At 40.3% G+C, this 22,342-nt stretch overlaps 1 protein-coding gene across 1 annotated transcript in view; it reads left to right on the top strand.

The window, feature by feature from the left end:
• The first annotated feature begins 9,584 nt into the window (after positions 1–9,584).
• MROH2B (maestro heat like repeat family member 2B) overlaps positions 9,585–22,342 on the top strand; it is a 104,126-nt gene continuing 91,368 nt past the window's right edge. Inside the window, exons 1-5 of the mRNA XM_075542646.1 lie at positions 9,585–9,612; positions 10,639–10,700; positions 13,605–13,715; positions 15,537–15,696; positions 16,523–16,621. Coding sequence (XP_075398761.1) covers positions 9,585–9,612; positions 10,639–10,700; positions 13,605–13,715; positions 15,537–15,696; positions 16,523–16,621 — 460 coding nt within the window. The remainder of the gene's footprint in view (positions 9,613–10,638; positions 10,701–13,604; positions 13,716–15,536; positions 15,697–16,522; positions 16,622–22,342) is intronic.

The raw sequence follows: 22,342 nt of genomic DNA, 5'->3' as shown, positions 1-22,342 counted from the left end.
GGGCACAAGAAAGAAAGAAATTGATCCTGAAGGAGGAAGGTGGGGGCAAGTACTTCATCTTCTTAACGCTTTACTTGTGCTTAGACTATACCTACCAAGTCTGGCTATGAAAGATAATGAACATTCTTGACAAGTCCCCTTGCTTTCCTGATCCATTAACCTTGGTTTCATCAGTTATGAAATACAAATAGTAATGCCTATCTTATAGGTTTTTAGGGAATTTGATATCTAAAAAATCAAAATAAGGGACAGTGTTTCAAATATTACTAAATATGTACTTAAGTAAATACTATTTTCCTCCTCTTCAATGAATGTTTATTGTACACAGTTTTCACTAGGGTTGCAGAAGGATGAGTTGACATAAATAAGGAAAACTGCATTTTAAATTAGCTTATAGTCAGACATTTTAACTCTTTCTGAAGAACAAAAATGCCTAGAAAGTTCATATTATTCATATTGTCATGAAAAACAAGAGAGAAGATGTGTAGAATGTGTGTTTTTGCTGCTAGATATCATTGAGATGGTTTTTACACACAGCAACCCCATTTGCTAGAGTAGAACTGCCCGCTTAGATGTCTCGGCTCTTTAAAGGAGCAGAACTCCAAATCTCTTCTGCAGAGTCACTGGATGCATTTGAACTGCCAAATTATTTTGGTTAGCAACAAGCACTTGGTCATTGAGCCACTAGGGCTGTTTATTGCATCTGGAGGTCATTGAAATTCAGCAGGGGTAAGAAAGAAGGGTGGGTAAGAACCCAGAACTTTCAGGGCAATGCAGGAAGGAAAGAAGAAAATTTAAGATGGGGAGGTAACAGCTGGAGAAAGTGCAACACTAACAATTTAACTTGAGGACCCAGCCATGAATGGCTTCCCATTTTTCTATGAATGTAAATTATATATGAAGAAAAAGTGAAAAGAAGTAAAATTAAGAAGGGCAGATCAATTGTTACCCAGGCCTTAGCCACAGGAATGCCATTGAAAGTCGCATTCCAAGTTAAATTGTGTTTCAGCGTCCGGAGAGAAATTGCAGTTATAATCCTGGAACAGCCCTCAATTTTTAATCAATTCTTGGGATTGAAAGGGACCCAAAACAAAATGAAGAAATACTGCAGAGAGAAACATTTTTTTTAATTTTCAAAAACAGGGGAAAAGTGGGTTTTGAAATAGTAATTTGATACATAAAAGAATTTTTGAGTACTATAAGTAGAGACTAAGAATCTTAAAAACTCTCTAAAGCATTTTGCACATGCTTTATTGACAAGATTACTCAACTCTACAAGTGCCTCAGGTAGTGGGGTTCTATTCCAACTGAGTACATGACAAAAACTCTCATAACCTGGTCGAGAGAACTATTTGATAGATTCATACAGGACAGGAATTTTATAGGTGAGTTGGGTAATCCACCTCAAGTTGCTGGTTTGTCAGTATGCGCAATGAAGGAACAATTTGGAATCCAGATAGTTTCGATGTCTGTTTGAAATCTTGGACTCCTCTGTGCCCCATCTTCAGTGTGTGTTTGAAATCCTTGCTTCTTTTTGCCTCATCTCCAGATAATTTCTCTGTACATCCTTGAATCAATCCCCTCTGCAAATCTTGACAGAAGCAGAATTGACATTAAAAACCTCTCTCTCCAATAATGTGGTATCTTAAAACTAAATAAGCATTATAGTGCCCTAGAGCTTACTACCTTAGTCACAGTTGGACGGGGGAGCACCTATTTCCTCACACTACCCATACTTCGTGTCTCCTTCAAAGGAGACTCGGGATCTAATGAGGCAGAAGCAAACATTTTTGCCCCTGGGTGATAATACTCAAGTGAAATGCTAGACTCACCCGCTTTCCCACATACAAGCAATCATAAATTGTTATACTGCCCCTTTTCCTGTTAGCATCTGACATTTGTTCTCTGACTGAGGTTTTGGGAGATCATCTAACAAGTCCTCTTTTCTAGGGCAGTCTTAAAACCATCACCCTACCTACCTACCAACAAGAAGTGTCCCATGACATCTATTTAGTATTACTTGACCTATATCTGTCTAGAAGCAAAGCCAGTAACTGGTGTGTGTAGTATATAGAAAGAGATGTCTAGCAAAAAATGGCAATTGCAATTGATAGACAATCATTGAATCCTTAGTGAGGCAAGTAACCCCTAAAAAGTGTAGTCCCAGGTTGCAATTTGTGAATGAAATCATATGCTGTTCAGGATTTTTACTTGAAAATAATCCATGGACTGCTGTCCCTTTCACTATAAATTAATATATTTACTTATATATTCCAATAGCTATACCTCTATAAATAGCTTTTGCCTATTTCTTTCCTCTATTCCCTTTCACCTTCCTCTTATCATGCTCACCCTCCATTCGGCTCTCCGTATTTCCTCTCAGATACATTGCTCTTGATCAAGGCCCCACCCAGCATCATACGCCCTTCTCGCCATCAATTTGAGATCTCTTGTTGTTCCCTTACTCTGAGTTTGTTGGCTACCCACTCCCCCTCCCAACCACTCCTCTCCCATGTCCCCGTGGAACTGCCAGTCCAGTAGTTTTCTCCTCAGGATTGTTTGTCCTGCCGATCTTATGTAGATAGACATAGGGGAAAAGAATGTGAAAAACAAAGCCGAATTAAACAAACAAAACAAAGCAGAATAAGAGGGGGGAAAAGATTAATTCCAGTTCTGTCTGCTGAACCTTATGCATGTTTTACAATCAAGTCTGATGAGGTTCCAAGCCCTGTTCTCCAGGTCAGAAGTCTCTTTTCAGGATTCCTTGGGGACTTGGTTCCTTTGCTCCCCTTGCTGTCCAGTTGTACTCCCTTCACATTTCAACATACCTGTGCATGGGGCAGACCAGGTATACTTTCCGCACAACATCTCTAGTGCTGTGCCCCCTGGCACTATGAGTCAGTGAGGGAATGCTTTTCTTGTGGTAGGGCAGATCCTAAGTTCCTCTCTCTACACTGGCTGCTCTGAGCAGGGATGTCATGATGAGGTCCATTCTCTCTCTCTCTCTCTCTCTCTCTCTCTCTCTCTCTCTCTCTCTCTCTCTCTCTCTCTCTCTCTCTTTCTTCATTCCCATGTGGTGGTCTGGACAGACCTGCCTCTCTCCCTAGACTGTATATTCAGTGTTGTCATATATTGCCTTCTTCTGGGGAGGGGGTTAATATAGCTTGGCTTGGGCCCAGCCCCGTCATCCTCTCTGTTAGTTTGCTGCTCCATATTGCCCTTAAGGCTTGCCACTCTGGGAAGGGGTCTGGTCTCTCCCTTTCCTGTGGAGACATAATCAATACCCTCCTTGCGAGAGTGAGTGCCCTGTTCCCTAATACCCTCGTTTTCTTTTTTTTCTTTCTTTTTTCCTTTATTTATTTCCCCTCTCTTTTCCCCTCCTTTTAAATTAGCTACCATTTGCCTCCCTGAGTTGGGTCAAACCCCTGGCAAAGTGATTGGACCTCAACCCAGGATGTATGCATTAAATAGCTATCCTCTATGCCCGTTGTACATTTTGAGCTGACCTCAGTGGGCTCATGTTGTACTTATCCCTTTGTTCTTGGCTAACTTTGCTTAGCATAATTTCCTCCAACTCTTCCCATGAGGCATCTGCTTCATGCGTTTGTCACTGCTCTTTAGGGCTGCATAGTACTCTACTGTATGTGTATACCAGAGTTTTTTAATCCATGAGTCAGTTAATGGAAATTTAGAATGCTTCTAGCTCTTCGCACTTGTGAACTGTGCCACAATGAACATTGGAGCAGAGATGTCTAGTCTTGGTCTGTTTCTTACTCCTTCTGGCTATGTGCCCGGTAAGAAGATTGCTGGATCATATGATGGCTTGATTTCCATTTGTTTTAGGTGTAGCCAGATGGATTTCCATAGTGGCTGCACATATCTACAGGACCACCAGCAGTGAATGAGAGTTCCTATCTCACCACACCCTCTCTAGCACTTGTTGCTTTCTGATTTATTGAATTGGGCTGTCTTTGAGGATGTTAGGGTATCTCATAGTGTTTGAATTTGCATTTATCATATGGCTAATGATCGGGAATGTTTTTTATGTGATAAATATTAAGATAGCAAACGGACTTTGGGCCAATATTCAAGGCCTCCCTTAACACATGAACACTTTGTTCTGACTCTTTGATACTCACCTTCCCAACACAATTGTTGAAGACAAAATGATTGCATTAGCAAATGTGGTAAAGAGAGAGGATGGTGCTCGGCTATCAAAAGATGTAGTGTCTGGGGTTTTAAAGGCTTGAAGTTAAACAAGTGGCCATCTAATAGGGAAGCAAATAAGCCCACGTGGAAGAAACACACCAGCCTATGTGATCATGAGGTGTCAACAGGATCAGGAAACAGATATCAAAAGATCCCAAACAAACAACTATATTGATGCGAAAGAGGGGGATTGGAAGGAGACGCAAAGCCCATCTGTCAATAATTGGATATCCCCCCACAGAAATAGTATAAGGAAAGGATGATTCAACCAAGGTGTAGTATAACAGCGATGAATCATACATCATTCCTCTAGTTCCTGAATTCCTGAATACTTCCTCTCCCTCCCCTCTACCCCAAGTACCCATGGCCCAGTTCTAACTTACAAAGCTGGCTAAATTGAAGAACACACATTGGTACAGATAAGAGTTCTCAACACAGGGAATTCAACATGGATAAACCCCTCAGTAACAGTAACATGAAGGTAGGGGGATGGTTGGTCAGGGAGGGGGAAGGGTGAGAAAAGGTGAACACATCACAAGATTGGATATATAGCCGCCCCCTGCCCTACGAAGGGGATGTAATGGAAGTGTGGGTGAAGGGAGACAAAGGACAGTGTAAGATATGAAAAAACAATATATAATTGATCAAGGATATAGAAGGGTGGGGAAGGGAGGGGAAAAGAGGAGTTTATATCAAGGGCTCAAGCAGAAATTGTCTTGAATATGATGATGGCAACATATGTACAAATATGCTTGATACAATTGATGTGTGGGATAATATAAGAGCTGTAAGAACCCCCCAATAAAAAGATGGGGGGAGATAAACAAAACTAATTTTATTGGTTGAATTTGCTGTACAGAATTTCTTTTGTTTATATTTTATTTAATTTTTTATTTCAATCACATTAAAGTTCATGTGTGAGTGCATGTATCTTCACCTGTAGCCATGCATTTGGCCACATAAATATTATTGTGTGTGATAGGCAGAAAATCCCAAAGGAGAGTTGAAGAATGAAGTATAAGAGCTTCTGAATTTAATAAAATAAAAAACACTACAAGTGGGGATAAGCTTAGTAAATTAGAACAAGGATGTGAAGTGCATTTTGTTTGAATTTCTGTTACATCTTAAATAAATCTAATTGCATGGTCTTGCTTTCCCTCTCATTAATAATTTAGAAAATACACATTGAGAGACACTGAAAAATGTAGGAAAATACATGAATACATTTGCTTCACACAGATCTCTATTCATATTTTCAATATTTAGAATTATGGTCATTTCAAAATATCCTTAAGTGTTTTGAGTAATGATTGGTGGGTGAGATATTATTAATTAATATGACCCTTCCAAGCAATAATCCCTTATGTGATGTATTATAATTCTGAACTATATTCCTGTGAGGATCCCTGGTGGTGTAGTGGTGACGGTTTGGGCTGCAATCTTCAAGGTTTGCAGTTCAAAACCACCGGCCACTCCTCGGGTGAAAGACAGGACTTTCTACTCCTGTAAAGAGTTACAAACTTGGAAGCTCAGGGACAGTTCTACCCTGTCCTATAGAGTCACTTTGAGTCAACATTGACTCAATAACAGTGAGAATTTTGTTTTGGATATTCCTGTCACTATGATCTCATTTTATTATTAACAACCTGTAATGTACAGATGACACAACCTTGCTTGCTAAAAGTGAGGAGGACGTGAAGCACTTGCTGATGAAGATCAGGGATTGAACCTTCCATATGGATTACAACTTAAGGTCAGGAAGACCAAAAGCTTCACAACTGGACCAATAGGTGACCTCAGGATCAATGGAGGAAAGTTTGAGGTTGTGAAGCATTTTGTCTTGCTTGGATCCACAATCCATGCTGCTCATGGAAGCAGCAGTCAAGAGATGGAAAGACAAGTTGCATTGGATAAATTTCAAGACAAGACCTCTGGGGCATTTAAAAGCAAGGATGTTACTTTGAGGACTAAGGCGCGCCTGACTTAAGCCATGGTAGCATCCATCACCTAATATGCATGTGAAAGTTGGGCACTGAAGAAGTCTCTGATGGATTGACACAGAGGCTGCATCGATGGATCAGGTATAGGAACAGTTGTGAGAATAGCACAGGACTGTGCTATGTTTCTTTCTGTTGTAACATAGGGTCGCTATGGGCCAGAGCTGACTTGATAGCACCTAACAACAAAAAGTTCAGGATGAAGCTGGAGAAATTAAAACAAGTCCACATGAACCAAAAAAAAAACAATTTCAAGCGTAGCCCACCTGAATTTCAAGAACATCTCGAGAACAAATTCCATGCATTGAACACCAATGATGGAAGACCTGATGACCTGTGGGATAACATCAAAAATCTCCTTTATGAAGAAAGCAAAAGGTTATTAAAAAGACAGGAAAGAATGAAAAGGCCAACTGGATGTCACAGGAGGCTCTGAAACTTGTTTTTAATCATTGGAGAAGGGAAGAAATGAATAAAAAGAGTTAAACAGAACATTTTCAAACAGAAGCTCAAGAAAACAAAGTAAAGACCTATCATGAAATGTCAAATAAACTGGAGTTAGGCAACCAAAAAGAACGCTTGTAGCATACCTTAAGCTGAGAGAAAAAATTGCAAGCCTGCAATAATAGGATATTCTATTGCCAAAATATTAAACCATGAAGGAAGAATCCAACGAAGATGGAAGGAATAGAGAGTCCCTGTACCTGGATTAAGGTGTGTCTGGCCTGAGTCATAGTGCTTTCAATTGCCTTCTATGCATGAGCGAGTTAGACATTGGATAAAGAAGACTAATCTTCTTTAAAAAACAATTGACATAAAGGAAAAAGGGATAATCTATGTATTTGAACTACGGGCTGTCGAACAAATAAATCTCTCTCATCAAAAGCACAGCCAGAATGCTCCTTAGAAGCAAGATGGCGAGACTTTGTCTCAAGCACTTCAGACATATTATCAGGAGGGACCAATCAGAAAAAGGACACCATGTTGATAAAGTCGAAGGACGTCGAGAAAGAAGAGGACCACCAGGTGATAGATTGACACTGTGGTTGGGACCATGGTCTCAAACATGAGAACAATGGTGAGGATGGAGCAGAGCAGGACAGTTTCATTCCGTTGTAAACAGGATTGCTATTGGTTGGAACCAGCTAAAGAGCACCTAAAAACATCCTTAGTAATATTCTCGTCTGACAGCACCTCATAGTACTCTTTGGATGGGGGGGATATCATTTGACAGATTATCTTGTAAGGAGATGGTTGTCACACACAAGCAAACACTAATAGTTACGTGATAGGTTAATTTTACGGTTCTTCACAAACAAATATGAGGAGGCAACAATTAATTAAGAAATGTCACACTGTTACCATTGATAATTGGTGTTTAATATGCCCCTAAGGCTTCTGAGAAATTAAGCTCATATTGTAATGAAAACAGTAGAAAATAATTGCAGCTACAGTGTTAGCTCAGAAAAAAATGGAATAAGAAACCCAGCCAATTTCCTATTGATTTTTAATTGATATGCAATCTTGTTTTATAAAAAGAAAGATTTTTCCATGATTTTGCTTTTCTGTAAACAAATTTGGGTATATATATATGTATATGTATATATATCCATGTATATATTTGCATATGTATTTTTGCTTTGATTACCCTGCTGAATAAATTGCCATCAACCTAAACCATCTCCAAATGTTCCGAATCTCTATCATATCAAGGAAGCCATCATGTACAAACATTCAGAAATATCATTTAACACCATTCACGAGAAAGTAAAAAAATTATTATAACAATTACCTATATGGATCACTTTCTTATATTGCTTCTATTTCACATTGATCTTTAAATTCTATAGATGAAAAATGGTACATAATTTTCAACATTTTTATTTTCTCTGCTGAGTTGAGTTCTGGGCTATTCATAATTACCCCAATACTAAAGGGCTTTTAAACGTTTCTTGAAAAATCCCACCCTCTTTTCATTTTACTTTTGAAGCTCCTGCATCTCTCTCTAGCCTATGCTTAGTGGTCCCACCGTCCAGTAGGTGAATAGGATGGTTATGGAGAAAAGTCGCTGTTGTTTTCACCCAAGCACAATAAATACCAAACACATTCAATACGCTAAATTTTCAGTTATCTGCAACTGAGGAGCGAAGCACAGATCTTGACCAGTATTTCTCAGATATTAGAATGTCTAAGATTTACCTGGCAAATTCAGATACAGATTTCTGCTCCTATTCTAATTATCTAGGTCTGAGGTCAAGCCTGAAATTGGTACTTTAATAAAGACACCAGGTAATTTCTATTATAAAGCACTTCTAAGAAAAAGTGAGTCTGGCGTGGGAATTTTAAAATGTTCCTTACCACCAGATTGCTGAGGACTTCTGTAAAAGTATCTGAAACTGTAGTTAGGAGCTTCATTGATAAGGGAAGATAGCGAGAGAAAATTGATAAAAGTAGGAAGACATCGATAAAGTAGAGGACCACCAAGAAGCTGGGAACTGTCATGAGCCCCATCCACAGCCAGCTCGAGACGACTAAGACCCTTCCTATTTTCTAATGTCTCCTACATTTGCATTGTGCCTGGATATACACTGGAGATTGTGGAGATTAGGTTTGCAGATGAGTGTGATCAGACAAAGTTGGCTCTACACGAGCAAAATTGAAAGCATTATGGATACAAAGTATGGACTTAAAAATAAGAAGAGAAAATAGAGTCTGGGAAACAAAACAAAACCCTGAGCCTGCAGTGAGTACCCAACCCAAAACAAATCAATGAGTGGAAGTGGGCAGGAGACAGAAAAGGTCTTGCTTTCCTGCCGTCAGTTGGAAGTTCCATTCAACTGCCCCTGCTGGGCATTCCGTTCTATTGAGCATGCCCAGTTAGTGTGACTAACTTTCACCAAGTAGAACAATCCACAAGATCACCATAAAGGCTTTACCAACATCAAGCCAGTAAAGTAACCACTGAAACCCATTCCCAAATTCGTGACCAATGGACCCAATTTTAGGGAGAGGACCTCCTTTGGACTACAACAATGGTTTGGGACGCAGTCTCTAATTTCTTCCTTTTTCTCAGATACGCTGGTCTCCACCAAAGGGACAAGATTTGGTGAGATGCAGCCATTTTGTTGGACAGCGGGAGCTCAGAAGCAAGAAAATGTCATATGATAGGACACAGTGTTATTCTCCTCAACAGCAAGCCACCACTGGAAGCGCCCAGATCATAGTGCCAATCAAGTGGAAGAGGGACGTTCTGTTAGACAACCTTATGTGAACCTCATATGAGAAACTTGCCAACGTGCTTCTTTGATTTTTTTTTTTAGTTGTACCCTTTGCGATACTTAAGTACTACCTCGTAGGAGAGCCTGACACAGCCAAGACATGACTCGTGCCATGGAGGAAACCCTAGGTAAACATCTTCAGATCGTGCAGGGTTCGGGCCCTGCTGCGGAGTGTTTCATGTTTGTGTGACCATATGCACATGTATGGAGGGTGGTGTGAGATATTATATTCAAAGTTTTAAGAAATGTCATGCTAAAATAAGACACTTTCTACCTATTCTCCCCTTCAATCTATTCTCCTTTTATTCCAAAATAATGACATTATGTCGATTGTACGGGACCAATGCTAGACGGACGAAGGAGCCCAGGGGATACCTGTGACTTACCTGCTTTAACCACTTAAAGTCTGCTGAGGAGAAAGTGGCTACCTATCAAAGAAAGGCAGATTCTCAATTAATTTTTAATCCTGTAATAAAAGTTCTTTGGAAATATTTTCAAATGTGACTCCCTATCAAATTTACAAAAACACTGTCCTAAAGAAGTGAGGAATTGTTCAAGGCTCATGAGAAATAACCACCCCAAAGGCATTTTGCCATGTGGCCTAAAAAAATCCTCACTTTCTTTGACTATATTTTTTTTGAGTCTTCCAAAAGGGCAAGGCAAAAATATAACCAGAAAACAGCAAAGTCCCATTGAGCCTGGTCTCTGATAAGGGACTTGGCAAGGCAAGGAAGGTGGATAAGTCAGAAGACAGTGTCAGAAAGAAAAGAGAAGATTCACAGAGAGTGGAGCCGCAAATAAACAGCTACACAGCATAATTGCCTTCATTTCAGGCATAGTAGGGACCAAGCTCATGGAATTTTACAGCCAGGCCTTACTAGAAAGACAGTTAAGCACAGGGGTACCCACTAACTAAAGATAAACAGGAATCCAATAATTATATTTTCCCCTCCATGTTTAATTCAAAATGTTTAAGTACTATTTTTTACTCAGCCTGGTTTCCAAGTATGCCAAGGACATGAAATATGAATAAGATCTAGCCCTTGCTAGCAAAGGGCTAGCAGTCACGGTAGAGGGAGACAGGGGAAAGAAACCTTCGGTGATAGTAGTCACTTGTCTGCACATGTCTTAATTATTTTTTCTGTACCTTCTAGAGATATTTGGAGATATAAACCTCACTATCAGCATGCTGAACAAGGAAGATAATATTATCAAGGTAAGGCAAAAGTTACAAGGTAAGGCAAAAGTTGCAACAGTTACATAAACCTTTCCTTCTCTCAAATTGCTTCTTTCTCTCTGGTTGCGTTTGTGGTGTGGTGTGGTTTGTGGTGTGGTGTGGTGTGGTTGTGGTGTGGTTTCCAGGAAATTCATATGGAATGCGCTATAATATTTGACCAGCAACATTTTTAAAGAACAAGTATCCAGTTCTACAAACTCAGTAAAGTGCACTCCTCCCTGGGGATTATGGCTTTATCATATATAATTTAAGGAAGCCTATGGAACTGTCAGGAGCCCCGGTGTTACAGCGGTTAAGTACTCAGCTGCTGACTAAAATGCAGGCAGCTCAAACGCACCAGCCATCCAGGAGGAGATGGCAGGCAGCTTCGTCTTGAAAACCCCATGAGGCCATTCTGCTGTGTCTTATAGGGTCACTATCGTCAGAATGGGTGTAAGCTTTATGGAAACCCTCAAATGTCTCCCCAACTCATCATTAATAAGACTATTTCAAAATTAGAGCTTTTATTTTCTGTGGGCATTGAAGCTTTTGTGGCTTCATCAACCTTATATAAAATACCAATAACTATGTGTAGTCACTTATCATCACAAAAATAGCCTTCTCCGAAGAATGGGAATTTCCAAACACTTAGTTGTGCTCATTCAGACCTGTATATGGATCAAGAGGGAGTTGTGTAAACAGAAAAAGGAATATTGCCTGGTTTAAAACCAAGAGAGTTGGCTTTCTGGGTTGTATCCTCTCATTATATTTATTTTATCTGGATGCTGAGCAAATAATCAGAGAAGCTGAATAATATGAAGAAGAACAGGATTGGAGGAAGACTTATTCACAACCTGAAATATGTAGATGACACAATCTAGCTTGCTGAAAGTGGAGAGGGCTTGAAGCACTTGCTGATGAAGAGCAAAAATTGCAGCCTTCAGTGTGGATTACAATTTAACATAAACAAAGAAAATAAAAATCCTCAGAACTGGACGAGTAGGTGACACCATAACAATAGCAGAAAAGATGAACATTGTCAAGAATGTCATCTTGCTCATGGAAACAGCAGTTGAGTTCAAATGACACATTGTACTGGGAACTCTTCGGAGTGTTGAAATGGAAGGATATTACTTAAAAGACGAAGGTGCACCTGACCTAAGCCATAGTATTTTCAACTGCCTCATGTACATATGAAAGTTAGCATGGAATAATGAACACTGAAGAAGAATCAATGCACTTAAATCAGGGTGCTGGTGAAGAATATTAAAAGTGTCATGGACTACCAAAAGAACAAACAAATCCGTTTTGGAAGAAGTGCAGCCAGAATGTTCCTTAGAAGCAAGAAAAGTGAGACTTCATCGCATGTATTTTGGACATGTTATCAGGAGAGGCCAGTCCTTGGAAAAGAACGTCATGCTTACAGAATAGAGGGGTCGAAAAAAGGGGAAGAGCCTCAACAAGATGAACTTCCACAGTGGCCGCCACAATCCACTCAAACAACAACAGAGAGGACAATGCAGAGCCAGACAGTGTTTTGTTCTGTTGTACATTGGTCCACGTTGAGTCAGAACCTGCTCTACAGCACCTACCAATGCCAGCGACAGACCCAGCACTGAATGGAAGTCGCAGGGTTCTGTGATACAATCTCACCTTCTACCAAAGAGACCTGGAGTTGAATCTGGGCCAATGCACCTCATGCACAGCCATCACCCATCCGTCTCCACCTGGAGGCTTCTATTTTACTGTAGTAGTGAGCAGGCTTCAAATGGCACTTCCAGGCTAACAAGGACTGGGCAATCTACTTCTAAAAATCAGCCAATGGATCATAGTCTAATCCACAATCAATTACAGACATAGTGCCAGGCCAGGCAGCACAGTGTTCTTCTGCTTCCAGAGAACATGTGAGCATCTAATAGATTTAAAAGAGACTTCACACATAGTTGTTGGCCAGGCCACTGGCCAGATGCATTATCTGTCCCACGGGGTTCACAACCTCCCTCCTTAAGTTTTACATATGAAACAAGGTCTTAGAAATCTCCCTTAGGATCTGTACTCACAGCTCAGGAGTTACAGGGTGTTCCATGGTGAATAGTCACTCCCTGGGAGTGGTGGACATTTCCATTCCCTGGAGGCCCCCACAAGAGTGATTTCCAGGAGACTTGCAGGTATCAGCTAGTCCGCTTCTGCCTTCCATAACATCTTGCCACAGAGATGTGGCTATTATTATCTGACATTATTATCAGGCAGCCCCATCTACAATGGGATTCGACTGTTGTGATCCAAAGGGCTTTCTATGTTCACAGAAATTATTTGTTGTTGTTGCTGCTGGTGGTGGTGTGGGCTATGCACAGTAAGCATGCCAGTTAACATACAAATTCAATCACATGATTAATTCAAGTTGTAAAATTAGTCGCTTTTTTGAGTTCTCCCTTTTGATTAACATAAATCCAATGCCCGCTAGCATTGCTATCTAACCTTTCAGGTTGCATTGTTCATTTTATCCCATGGAGATAGATCTTAAAAGAGTATAACACTCAAAGCAGATATTCCTGAGTAGCTAAAGGGTAGTCTGGCTTTCTGAAGTAGATGGCTAGGCCTCTCTTCCTAGCTTGTTGTGTTTGTTTTGTGTTTTCATATAGAAGCTCCATTAAAACCGATTCAACCTCACAGCAACACCCAGCCTCCAATTAAAACCAAGTGTTTTAATAAACTTTGTTTGATATGTAATAATTTGCTTTCTAAAGATGCATATTTTTCTCAGGAAGCAACAATTAAGCTATGTAAAGTCTTTTGTATGGTAGAGAGATGTATTGCAGATTCAATTGTGCTGTTATTTTCCACTCAGCTTATTCCATTTGTTCTACAACCCAATTTTCTGTGTGTATGTTCATATGTTCACAGGAAGACATTTATAGTCAACTTACTACTGTTATACAGAATTCAGATATCTTGGACGATGCACTTGTGCAGCGATTGATTTATTATGCTTCTAAGGACATGAGAGATGACAATGTAAGTGTTTTTGTTTTGTCTTGTTTTATTAGTTGGGAGATCATATCATTCCATATTTCAATCATGTCTAGTAGAATTGTACAATTGCTACCACAATCGATTTCCCAACAATCTTTGTCTCCATGGACTCCTTACAAGCCTCTCCCTTTCCCCCCCCCCACCTCCACCACTGTACCCCGAACCCTTATTCTACTTGCTGTCCCTATAGGCTCAACAATCCTGGGTTTCATATACCGAAAAACAGAAATACATATAGTACAGCTTCAGGAGGGTGACCTACGCTAACATTACACCTTTGAGATACACTCTAATATGAACAAACAAAAATCACACAAAACAATACAAACCAAAAATACAGAAAATTCTAGGAAGCACATCAGGTCCAACCAGCATCATAGCCGGGGATCTACTGACAAAGTTATAACTGTTCAGGTCAGATTTATGCCTTTGGTCTTCTCTCCTCCTCTCTCCCAAGCACTCCACGTAGTCACCACTTTGCTCCCATCCCTCAGTTTTAGACTGGGCTAGCTTTCCAGAGGGTTCTTATGTAGCTCCACCCATGAATCTTGGGCTCTCACTTTTGTTTACAGTAAATCAGAAGCAAGGCCCATAACAAAGTTCCCAATTTCATCCATGTGGCTGACCATCGACTTTTTCTACATTGATGCTATGACCTGGATCCCCTCTCCTTACATAATCCAGTTATTAATTCTGAACTAAACTAAATAAAATCCATGAGACACTGTAGAGGTTGTATAGCATCCACTATGAGATGAGGAAGTTTTTCTCTGGAAAAAAAGAAATATATATATATATTTTTTTTTTCAAAGTACCACAGCTATCTATTGATAAAACACATAGCTAGAGTATATAGTTTCCTGACCTGCTTGAGAATTCTTGTCTTTTTATGTCTTCAGGACATTGTCTCTGAAAACTTATTTGTAAAACAATTTGAGTCCTAGGATGATGATATTTCCCTCTAGAAAGAGTTTTCATTTGTTCCTGCCAAGGGCACTAAAGATCTATGCTCAGTTTCAAAACCTGCGGATCCCAGAGCCACCTAGGTGACTCTCAGCTGGATTGTAATCCACGTGAGGACTTGCTTGCTTCCAGCTAAATTTTATATCTAAGTACAGCCCTTTGGGATCTTAGTCCACAAAAGTGATGGGTGGAGTTGCTCTAGTTTACTGTTGGTTGATCTTGAACTCGATCTTCCCAAAACAGACTAAAATATGGAACTCATCTCTAGATTCTTATTATTTTCCCTAACTAAACTCAATAACTCCTCTCAATGATGTTAGCTGTTTAGTGCTTCTTAAAAATATACCTTAAGTCTATTATCCAGATCTTTTATTATCCCCAGCAAAATGGGTTGATCAGATTTACATAATCCACTGTTACTAGGAGCAGAAGTTCCTCTCAAGAGCTCCAATATTAACGATTATTAGACTGTGACATTTCTGAAATCTAAATCTCTTCATTCCTCCCAGTTTCCATCATGATTCCCTTTAGTCTTTCCACTTCACTAATTCATATCACTTAAACACAAAAAATAACCCTATGCCCGTGGTATCTGAGCAAACAGCAAGAAAACGTGTACTGACCTCAAGTTCACAAACTCTCTATCACAACATGACTTTTACGCACGTTCAGATCAGCTCTGCTTTCCCCGCTGCTGACATCTGACCTCGAGTCCTCCACCACGGCTTTGTCGCTGCCCGTTTTCCCAGACAGGATGTCCGCGTCATTGCGCGCTGTTCCCCTTCACGGGCTCTCTCCTCCTCCCCTAGTCGTGATTCGTGTTTTCACTTGCTCCCTCAGGTCCTCCGCGAAGTCCGAATGCTCGCTGGTGAGGTCTTGGTGTCCCTTGCTGCGCACGATTTCAACTCTGTGATGTACGAAGTGCAAAGTAACTTCAGGATCCTCGAGCTGCCAAATGAGTTTGTTGTGCTCGCTCTGGCTGAACTGGCAACGAGCTATGGTACACAGGGAATACTAGCCATGCTTTCTCTGGAAAAGACCCACCACTAGTTACCTAAAACCTAATGGGAACAAGTGAAATTCAGAGAGAGTATCTCGGCCATCTGTCGTATTCAAGAATACCGAGAGAGGCATGGGGGCAGGTTATTTGCATAGATGAGTCTGCTGATCAGATACTGTTAATCCACTCTGTTCTGAGTCTGCCTAGACTCTCTTCCACCCTTACTCGCCTTCCTTTTTAGCTAGCCCTGGACTTACATAAGCATATTTTTCACACAGTATATTCTGTAAACCATTAAACCCTTGCTTATCTATCATAAGGGTTGCCTACTACTTTGTTTAACAGATATTTATTGAACACCTATTGCGTGTACTAATGAACTCTGGCAGAACTATGTTAGCATTGAGCTGCTGACCCCAAGGTCAGCAGTTCAAACCCACTAGCCACTCTGTGGAAGATGCAACCCTCCAGTGGACTTGCGGGAGGGGCCCGGTTATATGTGCTGTCATTCTTGGCAGGGTTGATATTGCTTGTGCTAGGCAAGTTCTGGTGGTGCAGCTAGACAGTAGTAAAATAATAATCAAAATAAGTCATTGCCACTCAACCTCAGGTATAGATAGGTGACTATATAGGTAATGTTTGATTCTAAACCAAGTGACTCTGCCTTCCTTTTCGAAGTGCAGCTTGGCATTGAGGCAGGGCACGGGGACTGAGGAGGTCTTCCTCCTCCAAGAGCACCAGCCCAGGCTTTGTGTCGGCATGAGGAGAGGAAGGGTGCCCTCCATATGCGAAGACGATGGCTTTCTTCTCTCACCCCTCTCCGCAGTGTCTCAGAGCATTCCTTTCATGATGATGACCCTGCTCACCATGCAAACCATGCTCAGGCTGGCCGAGGAGGAGAGGATGAAGGAAGCTTTCTGCGTGGGTGGGTATCCCTGTGCCTTCCTCTTCCCATAAAACGATAAACTGGGCTAAAAATGGAGCAAATGCCTTGTTTCTCCTTTTGCTTTAGTCTTGCCTTTTCTCATGATAATATAGCTTTTTCAGGCCTCCCACATGTGATGCTCTCTGAAGGGATTTTATTTTACCCAATCCTAACAGCCACTTTGCAAAATAGTTGCAATTAGGCTATTTTACAGATGAGAAACTGAGGTCCAAGAAACATAAGCAGTTTTTCCAAGCTGGGAACACAGTCATTAAGATGCACTGGTAGCATTCAAAGCCGGGTCTATATGGCCACCAATCTATTCTCTCTCTCTTTCCACTGCCAAATAAGACCCATTTCTCTTGGAGTCCTTCCTTCATTGTACTATACTTTATATGTGATGATTGTGAGAGCATCCCAGCCCTTATAAATGGACTAAATGCTGACATTTGATTATAATGTAATATAATGATGATGATGAGAAAACAACCTAATCAAAATACAGTTACTCATCAAAAGTCAAATGAACCAAAGTGAACGGGTAAAGTATTAAATCTATCTACAGTAAATATTTTATAGTGTGTAGGCTTATAGCATGTGTTTTATTTAATGTATCCCAAACTTAAACTTCATCTGTAGTAATCAAGCTATGGAAGAATGTGTCCAGGGATTCCAAAAAGAAAACCTTTGGAATTTAGGGGAAGGGCTTCTGGGATGGATGTGCAGACCTGAACTTTGTCTGCACCAGGTGACCATGACCTTGTCCCAGCCTGGTTCTCCTTGGGACAACATCAGACGAAGCCATTGCTAAGATACTTTCGACCATTAATATACCGCAGTATTAATATTTTATATTTAAAATCCTATTTTCTTTTCTTTTCTTTGAGAGTCTTCTTTTCCCAGAAACCACGTCAATCCCATCCTATGATGCTTCTTTTCTCTGAATCTACCTTCATTGAAGTTAATATTTTTATCTGACATATATTTAGAATTTACTATGTGCCAATGCTCTAACCTAAATATGAAAGTATGACTCAAGAACTTGAGTAACTATACCGCATTAGTCACCTTACTAATTTTTTTAATATCCCCACTTGCTATAATAATTAATAATGTGCTCTTGCAAAGAAACATTAATTTCTAATACCGTGCTTACCCCCAATCTTAATAACAAGGAAAGCAAAGCAGGACATCATTATGGCAATTAATAATAGAGTCTCTCTTTTTATGTTATAAAGTTATCTAAGTACTCTGTGCTAAAGCAATGTATGCATGGTTGCTACAAAGGAAAAGAGATGAAATTTAAGTGGTTCTTATATACTTATCACTCTATCAATCGACACAGAAGCAAATATTATGCTGGTTACAATGAATATCCTTCATGGACAAAACACCATCCATTTCCTCCCATTGCACAGAGGTCAATGGAGGGAGAACACACGCAAAACAGCGATAAAGTATTAAAAGAAACCCTCCAAGAAACCGAAAGGATGTGGAGAGAAGACAGCTCGCTCTAGAACTGAAACACGTGGGGTCTCCGAAGGGCTCTCCTCTCCAGAGTAATCTTCGTGTGAGGTGTCTTTAAAGAAGTGGACAATGGATTTTCTTTTTCATCCATAAAATGAGTAGCCCAAGAGGAGGGTTGAAATAAAAATATCATATTTTTAATGCATGTAATGCCAGTATACGTGGATTAGTGATGAAAATGATTTTTTGAGATAAAAAAGTATGTTTAGTTTTATTGAATTAAAATATACACGCTGAAAAGAGTACAAATCAAAGCTGTGCATATTGGTGTGTTATCACAGTGACATAGCCATTTTACTGCCACTCAGATCCGGACATGCAACCTTCCCCCATCCCAGAAAAAAACCCTTGTTTTGCCTAATAATCACCACCTTCCCCCTTCCCCACAAAGGTAATCATGATCCTGACTTCTAATGTCATAGTTCACTTTTGTGTATAAAATCCATACATGCTCTTTTGTGTAGTCATGGTTAATTTTCATTGCTGCATTCCACTGTATGCCTTTTTTACAATTTATCCATTCTACCTGTTGTCAAATACTTAGATTATTTCTATTATGGTCTATACAATTGGCTACACTAAAGACGCTATCAAATCATTTGTGGTTACACATTGGGCTGCTAAATACAAGGTCAGCAGTTCGAGGGAACCAGCCAGATCCACGGGGGAAGGATGAGGCTTTTTACTCCTATGAAGCTTTATAGATTCAGACTCTCACAAGGGCAGGTCTATCTTGTCCTATACGGTCACTATGCGTCCGCATTGACTTGGTGGTGGTGGAAGTGACACCCCTGAGTGATTATTGATAAATGTTCTCTAACATAAAATGATAAAAATGTCTCTAATGTGAACCAGAGACAAATATAAACCATAGCTTCATGAATGGATTTGGGACTTGCACTTAACTCTAGCCCCTATCTAAGAGCAACTAGTTCTTAGGACATGGCCCTGCTTGATTCACAAACTCTTGAATAGATCACGTAAGACAAGAGTGCTATAGCAAAGTGTAGTGAAGAAATTACATGGTGCCCAACTATCAGAAAGAATAGTGCCTGGGATCTTAAAAGCCTTTTTTTCCAAAACAGTCATGTAAGTGAGACATCAATGAGTCTACATGGAAGAAGCACACCAGCCTCTGTAATCCAAGGATTGTAAATAACGTAATCCAAACCTAAAGTAGGGAATGGTATCTGAGCTTGAACTGTGAAAACCTGATTTGCCGAAGGCTATGTGTGACAGTGGAAGCCCAAAAATTACTCGCAAGGTCTAGACATGGGTTAAGCCTCCAGTGACTCCCCGCTGACGAAAGCTCAAAGATGTGAATAGCCTTTTCAAAATGTCATATGTTATCATTTTATCTGTCTTTGATCCATTTTAAAGCTGTTTCTGTTTTTTGTTTGTTTTTTATTTTATTTTAATTGTTTTATTAGGGGCTCATACAACTCTTATCACAATGCATACATACATCAATTGTGTAAAGCACATTTGTACATTCATTGCCTTCATCATTCTCCAAACATTTGCTCTCCACCTAAACCCCTGGTATCAGCTCCTCATTTCCCCCTCCCTCCCTGCTCCCCACTACCTCATAAACCCTTGATAATTTGTAAATTATTATTCTGTCATATCTTACCCTGTCCGACGTCTCCCTTCACCCACTTTTCTGTTGTCCATCCCCTGGGGAGGAGATCACATGTAGATCCTTGTAATCGGTTCCCCCTTTCCAACCCACCCTCCCTCCACCCTCCGAGTATGGCTATTCACATCATTGGTCCTGAACAGATTGTCTGCCCTGGATTCCATCTGTTTCTATTATACATCCTCTGGTCTAGCCATATTTGTAAGGTAGAATTGGGATCGTGATAGTTGGGGAGGAAAAAGCATTTAGGAACTAGAGGAAAGTTGTATATTTCATTGTTGCTACATCGCACTCTGACTGGTTTGTCTCCTCCCCATGACTTTTTGTAAGGGGGATGTTCAGTGGCCTACAAATGGACTTTGGGTCTGTACTCTGCACTCACCCCCTCATTCACTATGATATGATTTTTTGTTCTGATGATGCCTGATACCTGGTCCCTTTGACACCTCGTGATCATACAGGCTGATGTGCTTCTTCCACGTGGGCTTTGTTGCTTCTCAGCTAGATGGCCGCTTGTTTACTTTCAAGCCTTGAAGACTCAAGATACTATATCTTTTGCTAGCCAGGCACCATCAACTTTCTTCGCCATATTTGCTTATGCACCCAGCAATTGTATCAGGGAGGTGAGCACACATGATATCATTTTTTGTTCGTGGATGCCTGATAACTGATCCCTTTGGCACCTCGAGATGACACAGGCTGGTGTGCTTCTTCCACGTGGGCTTTGTTGCTTCTGAGCTAGATGGCTGCTTCAAGCCTTTAAGACCCCAGAGGCTATATCTTTAGGTAGCCAGGCACCATCAGTGCTCTTCACCTCATTTGCTCATTCACCCGCTTAGTCTTCAGCGGTTGTATCGGGAAGGTGTATCGGGAATGCCAACTTAATAGAAGAAAGTATCCTTGCATTGAGGGAGTACTTGAGTGGAGGCCCAGTGTCCTTCTGATACCTTAATAATAAACCTATAAATATATGCACATAGATCTATTTCCCTACCCTGATATATAGATATATTTTCATATGTACATGCCTTTATTTAGACCTCTATAAATTCGCTTTGCCTCCTAGCTCTTTCCTCTATTTCCTTTGACTTTGCTCTTGTCCCACTATCATATTCAGTCTTCATTTGAGTTTTAGTAATTCCTCTTGGTTACATTACCCTTGATCATGCCCTACCAGGCCTCCTACAGTCAGGTAAAGCAAGCCTTCCCACTGTGTCGTTCTTCTTGAGGAGTTGTCTGCTACTTCGGGGCTTCTTCCCTCTCCATATGAAGTTGGTAATCAGTTTTTCCATTTCTTTGAAGAAAGAGGAAGGTAATTGTATCGCGATTGCATTAAACTTATATAGCTCCTTAGGCAGAACTGACATCTTAACTATATTGAGTCTTCCAATCCACCAGCATGGGGTATTCTTCCTTTTGTTGAGGTCACTCTTGGTTTCTTCTGATAGTGTTCTATAGTTTTCCCCATATAGATCTTTTGTTCTTTAAGTCATGTATATCCCTGGAAATTTCTATTTATGTTTGACTATTGTGAAGGATCCTACCTTCTTTACCTCCTCTTTCATCTGTGGTTTTATCCAATGTATATAACAGTCCGATGGACTTCTGTTTGTTGATCTTGTATCCTGCCACTCTGCCAAACTCCTCTATTGCTTCCAGTGCTCCCCTTGTGGAACTTTTGGGATTTTCCATATATAAAATCATATCATCTGCAAATAACGATAGTTTCACCTCTTCCTTCCTCAGACAAATACTTTTGATGACTTTTCTTTGCCTTATGCTGTTAGCTAAAACCTCCAGAATGATATTAAGTGAGAGTGGAGAAAAGGGGCCTACTTCTCTGGTCCCCTTTTTCAGTGGGATTGTGTTAGTCTTTTCTCCATTGAATACCATGTTGACTGTTGGTTTTTCATATATAGCTTGTATTGTCTTGAGGAATTTTCCTTCTATTCCTAGCTTCTCAAGTTTTTTAAACAGGAACTGGTGTTGGATGTTGTCAAATACTTTTTCTACATTTATCAATATTATCATGTGGTTCTTAGAGGTTTTCATGTCAATGTGGCGGATGATATTAACGGTCTTTCATATGTTCAACCATCCCTGCATCCCTGGTATGAATCCCACTTGGTCATGGTGAATTATTAGTTTTATATACTTTTGTATTCTATTGGCCAATATTTTGTTAAGGATTTTTGCATGGGTGTTCATTAGGGATATTGGTCAGTAGTGATCGATTCTTGTGGGATCCTTGCCCACTTTGGATATCAAGTTATACTAGCTTCATAGAAGGAGTTTGGGAGTTTGCCATCTTTTTCTATGTTCTGGAAGAGTTTGTGTAGGATTGGTGTTAGTTCTTCACTAAATGGTTGGTAGAATTCTGCAGTGACGCCATCTGGCCAGGGCATATTTTGTTGGTAAGCCTGCTGAGACTGTATATAGACAGAAGAGAGGGAAACAAAAGTAACAATGTAGCTGAGCCTGGATCCCTGCCCATGGAGCTGCAAGGATTTAATCCCTGCCCTGAGGCAGCCACAGCTGAGGCTATGTTGAGATTA

This window comes from Tenrec ecaudatus, chromosome 2 (assembly GCF_050624435.1).
Source record: "Tenrec ecaudatus isolate mTenEca1 chromosome 2, mTenEca1.hap1, whole genome shotgun sequence".
In the NCBI taxonomy this organism is placed as follows: domain Eukaryota; kingdom Metazoa; phylum Chordata; class Mammalia; order Afrosoricida; family Tenrecidae; genus Tenrec; species Tenrec ecaudatus.
Note: the sequence above shows the minus strand (reverse complement) of the source record. Positions and strands in the feature narration are given on the sequence as shown.